At 40.8% G+C, this 13,007-nt stretch overlaps 1 protein-coding gene across 3 annotated transcripts in view; it reads left to right on the top strand.

The window, feature by feature from the left end:
• Positions 1 to 13,007, top strand: part of Tmem260 (transmembrane protein 260) — an 81,608-nt gene that overhangs the window by 23,293 nt on the left and 45,308 nt on the right. For all 3 annotated transcript variants that reach the window (XM_029566668.1, XM_029566667.1, XM_008839529.3), the window contains exons 4-5: positions 473 to 650; positions 1,874 to 1,987. In XM_029566668.1, the coding sequence (XP_029422528.1) occupies positions 597 to 650; positions 1,874 to 1,987 (168 nt within the window). In that variant the 5' untranslated portion in view covers positions 473 to 596. The remainder of the gene's footprint in view (positions 1 to 472; positions 651 to 1,873; positions 1,988 to 13,007) is intronic.

Raw genomic sequence — 13,007 nt, 5'->3', positions numbered from 1 at the left:
GACCAAGACCTCTTTGGTTTGACTGTGGGAGATACAGGTGGCAGGTACCTGGATCCAACATTTCATGAGATGTGATAATTGAATGTTCCTAAACAGATACTTTACCATTTCATTAATTTTTACAGTTAAACATATTTCCATCTCAACTAAGCCATCTTCCTTCTTTGGGAATGTTCAAGAAAATGTACAGATTTATCTGTAGCTGCCATCTCTTCTAGTTTCCTGAACTGGTTCAAGTCCTAGAGTTTCATCCGAGCACTAAACCCCGTTCTATCCGTAGGCTTGTTGATGCATTTAACATTGTGGGCTTCCTAATTAGAATCTATTGCAATTATTACATGAAGGGATGTATTAGTCATAATGTGTTGGGAGAGGGTGATTGTTCTAATTTCTGCTGCTAGAGTTTCTAAAAGGAAAATCAAGTCAGTTCTTTTTGTTGGGAAGGAAGATTTCATGTTATCTGTGTTTGCAGGCTTTCTGGCTCACATGCTGGAGGAATCCTTGCTGCGGGGGTGTTTTCATTTTCTCGTCTAACATGGCAGTGGTCCATTGCAGCTGAGGTTTTTAGCTTAAACAATCTGTTTGTGGGGCTGCTCATGGCGCTTACTGTACATTTTGAGGAGGCAGCAACCGCAAAGGAGAGATCAAAGGTAACCTATTTTGATCAAAGTGAAATCATTTTTTGTTTTAATTTTTAGACAGACAGTATTTATTTTTATCTTTGATTTAGGCAGCTTTTATCTGTTTTGATTACTGTCAAAATCCGGGCATGTGGAGAGGTGGTCTTTGTTCCTTTTGTTATGAATGGAACCACCATAGTCCTCAAACATGATACTCTTCATCCCCAGAGCTCAGAAGTTTTTTGGAGAATGGGGGTTTTGAAATCTCTAGTGAGCCCTGGGGAAAGACGGACTTGTTGATTCACATTTTGCCACTTGTTTTTGTGTGTTATCATGAGACCAAGCTCTGGATTGACCTCCTTAAATCATACACAATGGTGGTACATTGATTGCTTCTTAATTACAGAAAAGATCAAACTTGTAAATAATTTTTAACCAGAAGAAGACTATCAATTGTAAAAACAAAGTAGTTGAAAAGGGACTGCAGTAAATCAAGGCAGCCCATTATTACCAGCCATCTACAGTGTGAAGAACCAGACCACTAAGGGCTTAGACCCTACCCTTTCCAAAACTAACTTGAAGCAGGTTACATAAAAATATATGTACAATACTACAGTTTGTGGGGGAGGGGGGATAGGATAAGAAATCAAAAACCAAAGGAGTTGCCAACATGGATTATTTATTTAGTAAGAGAAAATGTAAAAGAGAATTGTTGAATCTCAGGTACAGATTTTAATTAAGAAATATGCAGTCCCCTCTTACTATTAAGGACTTAAGTTACCATAAGGAACTTTCTAAGAATAGGTCTAAAGACAGTCATTTAAGGTCAGACTGCAGGTGTTTGATGAAAATGGGGGGAAAAAAAATGCCCAAAACTAATGGTGGTCAATACTGCATCCTCAGGGGTTGGCTCTAACCTAGCCGGGCATGAAGATGCCTAGTTTGTAGATCATTATCCATTGTGTTTGCTTAGAGTTTTAAGTGAATTTTAAAAACATTTTATTTATTATTATTTTTTAAGTGTTTTGCCTGCATGTATGTAAGTGTACCATGTGTGTACATTGCCCTACAGAGGCCAGAAGAGGGTGTCAGATCCCCAGGAACTGGAGTTTGGGATAGTTGTTAGCTGCCATGTGTGTTCTGGAAACCAAACCTGGGTCCTCTGGAAGAACAGCAATTGTTCCTAACTGCTGAGTTGTCTCTCCAGCCCCTTAAGTGATTGTTTAACTTAGTTTTCCTTTTTTTATTTTCAGATAGCGCACATTGGTGCTTTCTGTTGTGGCCTCAGCTTATGTAACCAGCATACAGTAGTGGTCTATGTTCTATGCATAGTACCTTGGATTCTCTTCCGATTTCTAAAAGAGAAGGTAGGTTTTTTAAAATTTTATAAACATTAAAATTCATAATATTTTATTTAGGTTTAATTTAACATTTGTATTGTCAGAAAACTTAAGGCTTTGATTTTTCTTGAGTTTATGTAAAGCATAAATGACCTTAGGCTCTCAAATTGTTGACTAAAATAAGAGGATTCACAAAATTATGTTGTATTGATTGTAGTGACATCTGGCCTTTTTCATAATTTTCTTCATGATTCTTGACAGTGCCTCAGTGAGAGGAGGCAGAAAGGACTTACAGCAACAATATCAAACTTCTTTTGTGTTTTATTGCGTATCCTAAGCTACGAGGCAGTGTACAGGGATGTACATTCTCTCATTCAGGTGCTTGTTGAATGCCTGCTCCGTGTCACCTGCTTTTTCCACATGCTGGTGATTTAAGGCACAACAGATGACATGTGAACTCTAATGAGTCTCTGATTAATAGTAACCCTGTTTACTTAGAATGAACATGTTTCCCTGGAATTAAAAACTGCTTATTTTCCTTTTATTTTTCCCTGAAAGAAGAATCATTGTTAATTGAAATTGTCGGCATTGGGAGAGTCAGGTAGGAAAGAGCCAAGAGTTAGACAGAAACCCTGGGAAGGATAAATGCCCTTTATTCTGTCAGAGTTTCTCTTAGATGGTAAAATAGTCTGTTTGTAAAGCCAGTGCTGGGGTCACTTTATTTAGTATTTGTTTGTGAGCAAACTCAGCTGTATTCTCCTTTTATTATTTGTTAATTATACTCAGCATATAATAAAGTTATTATATAGAAATGAGGAAATAATTCTACTAAAGCTTTAGATAATTGTATTTACTGTACTTTAATACATTTTGGTTTTTAGCATCTTGACAACAAAGCAAAAAGGTAATGTGGAGATTATAAAATTCTTATTGTGTGTCCTTAAAATAAATAAAAGGGAAATAATAGTTGACAAAGAACAGCTTTTTCTTGGAATTCATTTTTGTGACATCAATCATGTATGTCCATAGGTGATATTAAACAGGCAGTATATTTAGAATTTTTTATTTATTAATATTTGGTTCTTTGGCACAGAGTCTTGGTATGTAGCCCAGGCAGTGTGTTTAATAGTTTTATAACATATATAGAAAATTCTTTATACAATGTTTTATGATAAAAACATAGATGTGATGGGGCATACCTATAATTTCAGCATTCAGGAGTCTGGGGCAGAAGAATTGAGAGTTTGAGGCCAGCCTGGGCTACCTAGAAATTTTGAGGTCAGTCTGGGTTACACAGAGAGTTTGAGGCCAGCTTGGCTTACATAGTGTGCTAGATAGCTTTAGTTGTCAACTTGACATGTCTGGGTAGAGGAAGCCTCAGTTGGGGAATTGCCTCCATTGGACTGGCCTGTGGCCATGTCTGTGGGGCATCTTCTTGATTATTGAGTGATGTAAGAAGGTCCGACCCATTGTGTGTGGTGCCACCCCTGGGCAGGTAGGCCTATATTGTATAAGAAAGCACGTTGAGGGGCTGGAGAGATGGCTCAGAGGTTAAGAACACTGGTTGTGCTTGCAGAAGACCAGGGTTTGAATCCCAGCACCCACATGGCAGCTAACAACTGTCTGTAACTCCAGTTCCAGGGGATCTGACAGCCTCTTCTGACCTCCATGGGGATTGCATGACACAGGTGTACTTACTTACATGCAGGCACCGTATGCATACACATAAGATAATAATAGATAAAATTTTTTTTTAAAAGTTAAAAAGAAAAGGAAAGCAGGTTGAGCAGGGGCCAGGAGAGCGAGGCAGTAAGAGGATTCTTCCATAGTTTGCTTCATCTCCTGCCTCCAAGTTCCTGCCCTGAGTTCCTACCTTGGGCTCCCTCAGTGATGAACTGCGACCTGGGAAATATAAACCAAATAAACCTTTTCCTCCCCAAGTTGGTATTGGTCAGAGTGTTTTGTCAGCAATTGAAAGTAAACTAGAACAGAAATTGGTACCAGAGAGTGGGGTATTGCTGTGACAGATCTGTCCTTGGTGTTTTGGGGAGGATTATGGGAGCATTTGGAGCTCTGGGCTGGAAAAGCCATTGAGTGCTGAGAGTTCGTTGCTGTGGAGCTTGGATCAGTTATGCTGAAAGAGTTGTGGACGATGGAGGCCTGGCTTGTGAGGCTTCAAAGGGAAGTGGAGACTATCAGGGCTGTTTGTGTGGTATCTTGAATGGAGAATCTGTGGGTTCTAGTCAGGTGGGGCTGAAGAATCAGCTGTGACTAAGAGACCAGAACCACTGAAGTGAAACCTTGGTTTTACTGAGACAGTTGATGCTGATTAGCTGGGGCTTAAATATCAGCTGTAAGAACAGGAGACCAGCATCACTGTGGCAAAATCATCTGGGAAGTATTTCCTCAGGGTCAGCACAGAAGCTATGGTCCAGAGGGGGCCCAAGCCTCCATCTCAAGCTGGAAGCCGGACTTGGTAATGTGTAAGAGTCTCCTGCATGGTTCTGGTGTTGAAAGCATGAAGGGGGTCACAGAAAGCAGCTAAGGCTTGGCACTCTGAGAGGCCAGGAAAGGCCGTTAGTGAAAGTACAGCCTCAGTTGCAGCGAAGACCCCAGGATTGAAGGGGTCATGGAGAGAATCTGAGGCTTTGCACCACCAAGTATGTGTGAAATGGAGCTGGCCTGAGTCTTCGAGACAAGCTATGTGTGCTGTGGAAGGCAGAGTCAGAGAAGTGGAGCTGCCAAAACCTTTGGCACCTAGAAGATCGTGAGTGAATCCCAGATGTCCAGCCTTGAGCTACTTTGCTAGACTTAGGTTAGGTGCCCAATTCTTCCCTTTTGAAATAAGACAGTACTTATTTTGGATTTTACAGGAGCCTATGGTTAAGAGACTTTTAAACGAAACTATGGACTTTTAAGTGTTTATATTTTTTACCGACTGTGGGATTTTTAAGGTTGTGATATTGTTAACATCATATCTTGAGACAAAAAATGGGAAGGTTGTGGTTTAATAGTGATGTGTTTGTGTGTCAAGTTGACAGGGGGTCATTTATGCTGGATAGCTTTAGTTGTTAACTTGACACACCTGGGTAGAGGGAGACTCAACTGGTAAATTGTCTCCATTGGACTGGCCTATAACCATGTCTGTGGGGCATCTTCTTGATTATTGAGTGATGTAGGAGGGCCCAGCGCACTGTGGGTGGTGCCAACCCTGGGCGGGTGGGCCTATGTTGTGTAAGAAAGCAGGTTGAGCAGGGACCAGGAGAGCAAACCAGTAAGCAATGTTCCTCCATGGCCTGTGCTTCAGCTCTTGCTCCAGGTTCCTGCCCTGAGTTCTATGTTGGGCTCCCTCAGTGGTGAACTATGACTTGGGAGATGTAAGACAAATAAACCTTTTCTTCCCCAAGTTGGTTTTGGTCAGAATATTTTGTCACAGCAATTGAAGGCAAACAAACACATAGGAAGACCCTGTCTCAAAAACTATGAATTTAAACAAAGAAATAACATTAAAGAGTATAGCTCAGTAAAGACTTTTTTATGGAATATAAAACTGAGGAAGCCCAAATATTTTTCTCCCAAATCAGTGGATGCCTAGGTGAAGTGGCTGGACAACATAGCCTGCTCTAGTTTCAGGCTTCTCATCTGCACAGAGATCAGACAGGTTATTCTTTGGAATATACATGTTAGTTGATTGGAAGGAGAGCCATATACTTTGTATAAATTGTGCATGACTCAGGATTGACAATTATAGAGCCTGAGCTAAGAACCTATTGACCCTGTCCTGGGGTAAGCTACTGTGAGTGATTAAATGTTGGCAACCATGACTCTTCACCACAGCTTTCATTTCCATTATTTAAATTGCCAAAGATAGGGAATAAGGGCTACCAAAAGGTGCTGGGCTTGTTTGATGTCACTGTGAGGGGACTGGAGGCAGAGCAAGGAGTCTTGGCAGTTGCTTTCAGCCTTGGCTGCTGGCTTAATTTTCTAGAAGCTTTGAAAATGTGTGTGGTATGTGTGTACACAGTCATGTAGATATATGTATGTGTCTCCATATGTGATCATAGGTAATATGTTTATTTGCATTGAAACCTGATCCTACTACCAAACCATTCTGTGTTTAGAAGGGGGAAAAAATTTCCTCCTCAGGTGATTCCAGCACACAGCCAGGATGAGGAACCACTGCCCAGTCTGTGTAGCAGCACTCCTGTAATTGTCTGTAACTGCGCCCTGTGTGTGTCTCACACAAAAGGAAAATAGCATAGCATCTTTCCATTCTAAATCCCACTTTACAATATGCAGAACTCCTAAAATACATTTACTTTCCCCAAAACCACTTTTAAGAATACCAAACGCATGTTGTTAAATATTTCTGCACACTTTCATGCCATCATTTTTATGCATCTCATTGTTGCTGTGGAAATCTCAAATGAAATCAGTACTATAATAAAAACACTTAATTTTCAATTAAGAATGTTGATTTGGAAAAATGCTAAGATAAATCAACTGCTTATTCTACTTCTGGTGATTGTGAATTCTGGTCCTTATATTCATTCTCACAGAGAAATTTCTCTTTTTTGTAAAGGAAAAATGGTAGTTTTCAATTATAATGTTTGTAAGAGATCCCTTCCCCAGATATTAAAGCAAACAAAGTTTGAATCTTTTCTTGAATACCAGAATTCACATTCGTTTGGACTTAATCTTTATGGGTTTGTGTTGATATTGTTTTGCTTTAGAAATTTACAGGTGAGATTGGGGCTGGAGAGATGGCTCAGTGGTTAAGAGCACTGACTGCTCTTGCAGAGGACCCGGGTGGAGTCCCAGCACCCACTTGGCAGCTAACAACGTTCTGTAATTCCAGTTCCAGGAAATCTGACACCCATTTCTGACCTCTCAGGGCAATGCACAACATGAGTGCACTTACATGCATGCATGTAAAATATACATAAAATAAAATAAATATAATAGATAAAGAAATTAAAAAAAAAAAAAAAAGAAATTTACAGGCGAGAAATACTCCAAATGGGGCGTATGAGTCAGCATTGGTACATATAACAACAAATATCCTTTGGAATTCCATACTAAATGTAGATAGTGAAGACCTGGGTGTTATATAAAAGCTAGCTTTATTTGCACCAAATGTTTCTGAGATGCACACGGCTCTTGTAGAAAGAATTATACTGTCAGTGTGTGATTGTAAGTGTAGTGTGCAGTTGAAGCCCTTGCCCAGTGTTGGTAAGGAAATGAATTGGCATTAGAGCAGTGTTGGGGACATGTTCAAAGTCAGCCAAGCAGATGTAGGACGCTACTGCGATGGCATGGCTTTAAATGTAAAAGATACAATAAACATGATACTCATGAGTCTGCTAATATTATTTGCTTCTCTCCAGTTTCCACTACCACAGAAGGAAATTCAAGCTGATGGAATTTTCTTTTTCTTTTTTCTTTGATTTATTTATTTTATGGGGCTTTTGTCTACTCTAATATTACCCCCTCTGAAAAGGTAACCCTTAAGTCTTTTAAGGATTAGATACAAGCTGCCAAATACTTTTGAAATTTTTGGCCTTTGGAGCAGAGTATGCTGCTAAGAGGCCTAAGGACATTTTGACTTTTAGCCAAGAAACTGGCTACTTTTCTTTGGGGTCTTTTTACCCTAACTGCCTAGCCAATTCCTACCTCCTATTCTTATCACGCCATACACTGAAGAGGTTACTCAAATTGCCAATAGGGAATCAGGATGCACACTGCTCTGGCTTTTTCCATGCTGAACAGAGGTGCAGGGTGAGGCAATTTGGGTACCTGTTCAGTGGGCCTATCTAAAAGACTCCCAAATTGCATAACTCTTATCTCTAGGGGGAAAAGAAAGTCCTTGAATCCTGGATAGGGGCTGTGAAGGAGAAGTAAAGACAAGAGTAATTAGCATTACAAGTTCTAGACAGGGAACTAGAAAAAAGTGGCAACAGGGCAATTTTCAAATGTTAATATGAATGTCCATTGGAGTTTCTTGGCAAGGGCTTCCAAAAACATCTCCTTAATTGGGTTCCTCATTTTTCTTTTGTCTTCCAAGGCTGAACTCTAGAGTGATGGATTCAGGATTTGCTTTCAGGTATTTTGATACCTGTTGGAGTGGTTAGAATCACTGTCAGTTCCCTCTCAAAGGCCTTGAGAAAAGTCGGGGTTTGCTGAGGTGTATGTATGACCTGCGGTTATGGCAGGAAAGCCTTTACCCAAATTGTCTAAATAACTCTTTATATAGACTTAAGCCTAATGTCTGGGAAGTGAGCTCTTAAAGAAATATACTGATGACTTTACTCATTGGTTATATTTTCCTTTTGGATGTTTAAGACCATACAATTGGCCCAAATAAATCAATTTATTTTTACACTTAAGGTCATTTGAGGATCTGTTCCTCAGGGGTCACATGGGCTTGGGAGGAGCTCCTGTCTCCTTTCTTTTACCAGTTCCATCTATGTGAAGATAACTCAAAGGTCCTGCTCGACCATATCTGGCTTCACTTGGAAGCATGAATGAGATGTTTCCTCTGAGTTGACCCTCCTCTTTGTAGACTGGACACTGGTTCAAGTCCATCTCGTGGGGTCTCCATGGCCTCCCTGAAGAAGAGGACAGGTGACTCACCACAGTTACAGGACATTTTGAGAGATGTTCCATAGTCCCCTGGAACTTAGTCGACCTTGTAGGGCAAAGAGCAAAAACTGTCCTTTAAGTCCCTCTGACCACATTAGTATGGACCTCAAACTATAGCTGTTAAACATTCACTAAGTTTAGTTCCACCAGTCTGGTACTTTTAATTATCATATGCTATGTAGATAAGGCTTGGGTAAAAAAACATTTATTCTCAGATAAACCTTGACTAGATACAAGATAACTGAGGGGTTACTGAGGTGTATGTATGACATGAGTGTATGCACACTGGAAAGCCTTTACCCAGCTGGGTCATGCCTTCTCTTCTTAGCCTTCCCCGGATTGTATACTTTAGCCCTCCCCAAATCCAGGAGACCATGTGTGATTAGGATCAAATTACATACAGTTGGCTGGGAAGAGTGGCTGGATAATCCAGTGAGAGTCCATTGACCCTGCTTGGCCCTCCTTTAATAAATGAGCACAACCATCAACAAGCTCAGTTGTGACAATGTTTAGCGATCAGGCTCAGCTGAAGTTGTGATGATGGTAGGTATTTCATGCAGAAGGGACTGGAATTTAAAAGGATTTGGTGCTAGGATCCACGTACAGAGAACATACATCATTTGCTTTTCTGAGTCTGTGTTACTTCACTTAGTATAACACTTTCTAGATCCACCTATTTACCTGAAAATTTCGTTATTTCATCTTTCTTTACTGCTGAATAGAACTCCATTGTGTAAATATACCATATTTTTGTGAACCACTCGTCAGTTGAGGGGCACTTAGGTTGCTTCCATCTCTTAGCTATTGTGAAAAGAGCAGCAACAAACATCCTACAGTAGGATGAGTCCTTTGGATATATGCCAAGGAGTATAACCGGATCATATGGTAGGTTCATCTTTTGTTTTTTAAGAGTTCTCCACACTCCATAAGAGTTCCATAGAGGTTGCACGAGTTTGCAATCCTACCAAGAGTGAATGAGTGTTCCCTTTTCTCCACATCCTTGCCAGCATTTGGTATCATTTGTTCTCTTGATCCTAGCCAGTCTGATTGGGGTAAGGTGACACCTTAGGGTGGTTTTAATTTGCATTTCCCTAATTACTAATGATGTTGAACGCCTTTTGAGATGTTTCTTAGCCATCTTTATTTCTTCCTTTGAGAACTCTCTGTTTAGATCTTTAGCCCACCTTTTCATTGGGTCATTTGGTTTCTCGATTCTTTGTTTTTTGAGTTCTACTACAGATGAGCCAGCACCCCCCACCCCCATTCATGGCTGTGTTTGAAAGTCCACACCCAGACATAAATCCTGTGGTTCTGGACAGCCTTGCAAAATGCCAAGAAACTGGCCTCATGATCTTCCCAGCTTTTATACCCTTAGCCCCTCCCATGCAAGCAGCTATTGTCAACCGATTGGCTGAAAGAGGGAAGGGGAGTGGCTTCTTTGCAGAGTGTGGGAAGGAGGTGGGTCCATTGCTCGTCATCACAGGGTCAGAGGAATATCTGGGTCACACTCCACCCCTTCCTCTGGCTCTTACAAAACTTTCCACCTGCCATCTTTTCTGTGAATATCCCTGAGCTTCAGAGGGGGTGGGGCAATCTTTCTCCCATTGTAGTAGGGCACTGGACTGTTCAAGTCTCTGCATCCTGTGTTTGTCATGGGCCGATGTCTCAGTTTAGTGGCATTCCATCTACTATAAAAACACAAACAGGAGAAGCAAGAACATGTAAACAGTAACTGCTATAATAGCTTATGGGAGAAAACACAAATGCCTGGATGGTACTTTAGTAGGTGCATCACATCCATCTAACAATACAATTGCAGTGGCTTCTCCACTGGGGCCTATAACCTCTCCTGCCACAGGGGGGTGGCCTGGTCTACAGTACCAGATGTGTGTTCCATCCCTAGGAGCGGGCATTAGGTCCAATCGATAACTAGCTGGTTGTACATACACTAGACGAGCCACTGTTGTACCAGCAGGAACATCTTGCTTCACATGTTGTTAGTGCAGCACATGGGGTCCTTCATTGAACAGGATAATGAGGGACAGTTCTCCCCCAGCCATCTGCATAGCGCCTCCTGGCACTATGAAAGCCACCCATCCAGTGGCAGGGAGTTTCCAGCTTAGTCCTAGCTTGATTTCTCCCTCTCCTGAGCTCACATCATGTGGCATCTTCAGCAATAGGGTCTTACCATCCACTTCAGGTGTGCAACCAACATTATTGGCAGTTGCCTTTATAGTTTTGGGGACCTCTGGGGTCCCTTTGGCCAACTACTCATAGGGGGGCAACCCACCTCTAGTACTGGGATTTTCATTTAACAACCTTATTTCTTCTAGAAGGGCCTTTTTCTCATCCCCATAGGGTTCCTTCTGGGCTTAAGGCTTTCAACTACTCCTTTAGCAACCCGTTTTTTTCTTTCAATTAACTCTGCTCCTGTAGGATTGTGTGGAAGGTGGAAATATCATTGACCCTGATTATCCTCAGCCCAAGCTTGCACATCTGTACCTGTGAAAGGAGTGCCTCTGTTCCTCTCAATTCACCTTGGGCACCCATACATGACACTGAGTTCAGTAAGCCCCTTAATAGTGGCCCTGCCCATCACTCTCTTGCAAAGAAAGGCCTGTGTAAGGCCTGTGGCAGTGTCCATACAAGTGAGAGCATATTTACACCCCTCACTGGGCAGGGGCCCTATATAATCTGCTTGCCAGTCTTTCACAGGGGAAGCTGCCTTGTGCACATGTCTCATCATGGCATCCATCCTCCGGGGCCATAACCAGGAACACGCCTAACAGTCCTGGACAGCCTGTTGGATGTCAGCATATTTTACCGGAATGCCAACTGCTTTGGCTATTCTCCATTCTGTGTCAGCTCCTCTGTGGCCTGGTCACATATACTTTGAGATCTGGTATAGTAATCCCCCCCAGCTTTGCTCTTTGTGCTCAGGGTTGCTTTGGCTATCGGGGGTCTTTTGTGCTTCCATATGAATTTAAGGATGGATTTTTCTAATTCTGTAAAGTATGTCATGGGGATTTTGATTGGGATTGCATTGAATCTATATATTGCTTTTAGTAGGATAGTCATTTTAACAATATTAATTCTTCCAATCCACGAGCATGGGAGGTCCTTCCATCTCCTGGTGTCTTCTGCAATCTCTTTAATGGTTTAAAATTTTCATTGTAGTGATCTATGGTGTCTTTGGTTAGATTTACTCCAAGATATTTTATTTTTTTTGTAGCAGATAGATAGATAGATAGATAGATAGATAGATAGATAGATAGATAATTTTTTGTAGCTATTGTGAATGGATGCATTTCCTTGTATTCTTTCTCCAATTGCTTGTTATTGATATATAGAAAGGCTACTGATTTTTGTAGATTGAATTTATAACCTGCCACTATACTGAAAGTGTTGATCAGTTCTAGGAGTTTTCTGGTGGAACTTTTGGGATCTCTTAGGTATAGTATCATAGCATCTGCAAAAAGTGATAGTTTGACCTCTTCTTTTCCAATTAGTAGTCCTTTAATTTCCTTCTCCTGTCTTATTACTCTAGCATGAGTTTCAAGCACTATGTTGAAAAGGAGTAGAGACAGTGGACATCCTTATCTGGTTCCTGATTTTAATGGGAATGCTTCCAGTTTTTCTCCATTTAGATTGATGTTGGCTGTGGGTTTATTGTATATAGCTTTAATTATGTTGAGGTATGTTCCCTCCAGTCCAATTCCCTCTAGGACTTTGAACATACATGCATGCCGAATTTTGTCAAAAGCCTTTTCTGCATCTGTTGAGATGACAATGTGGTTTTTGGCTTTGAGTCCATTTATATGATTAATGATTTATTGCCTTGCATATATTGAACCAGCCCTGCATCTCTGGAACAAAGCCTACTTGATCATAGTGAATGATCTTTTGATGTGTGTCTGTATGCGGTTTGCAAGTATTTTGTGGAGAATTTTTGCATCTATGTTAATTAAGGATATGGGTCTATAGTTTTCTTTTTTTGGTTGTGTCTTTACCCGGTTTGGGTATTAGTGATACTGCCTCCATAGAAGGAATTTGGGAGTTCTCCATCTATTTCTATTGTTTTGAATAATTTCAGTAGTATTGGTTGGAGGTTTTCCTTAAGTATCTGGTAGAATTTTGCTGTAAATCCATCTGGGCCTGGGCTCTTTTTAGTTGGGAGGCTTTGTATTACTGTTTCAATTTCCTTCTATGTTATGCATCTGTTTAAACTGTTGATCTCTTCTTGGTTTAACTTTGGTGGTTCCCATGATTTCAGATATCAATCCATTTCTTTTAGATTTTCAAATTTAGTAGCATATAGGTTTTAAAAATATTCCCTTATAATGGTCTGGATCTTTTGGGTGTCTGTTGTGATGTTTCCCTGATTTTGTTAATTTGGATTTACAGC

The sequence above is a fragment of the Nannospalax galili genome, unplaced genomic scaffold, assembly GCF_000622305.1.
Source record: "Nannospalax galili isolate Female #2095 unplaced genomic scaffold, S.galili_v1.0 scaffold336, whole genome shotgun sequence".
NCBI lineage: Eukaryota > Metazoa > Chordata > Mammalia > Rodentia > Spalacidae > Nannospalax > Nannospalax galili.
The sequence above is the reverse complement of the archived record's forward strand: the minus strand, read 5'-3'. Positions and strand labels throughout refer to the sequence as shown.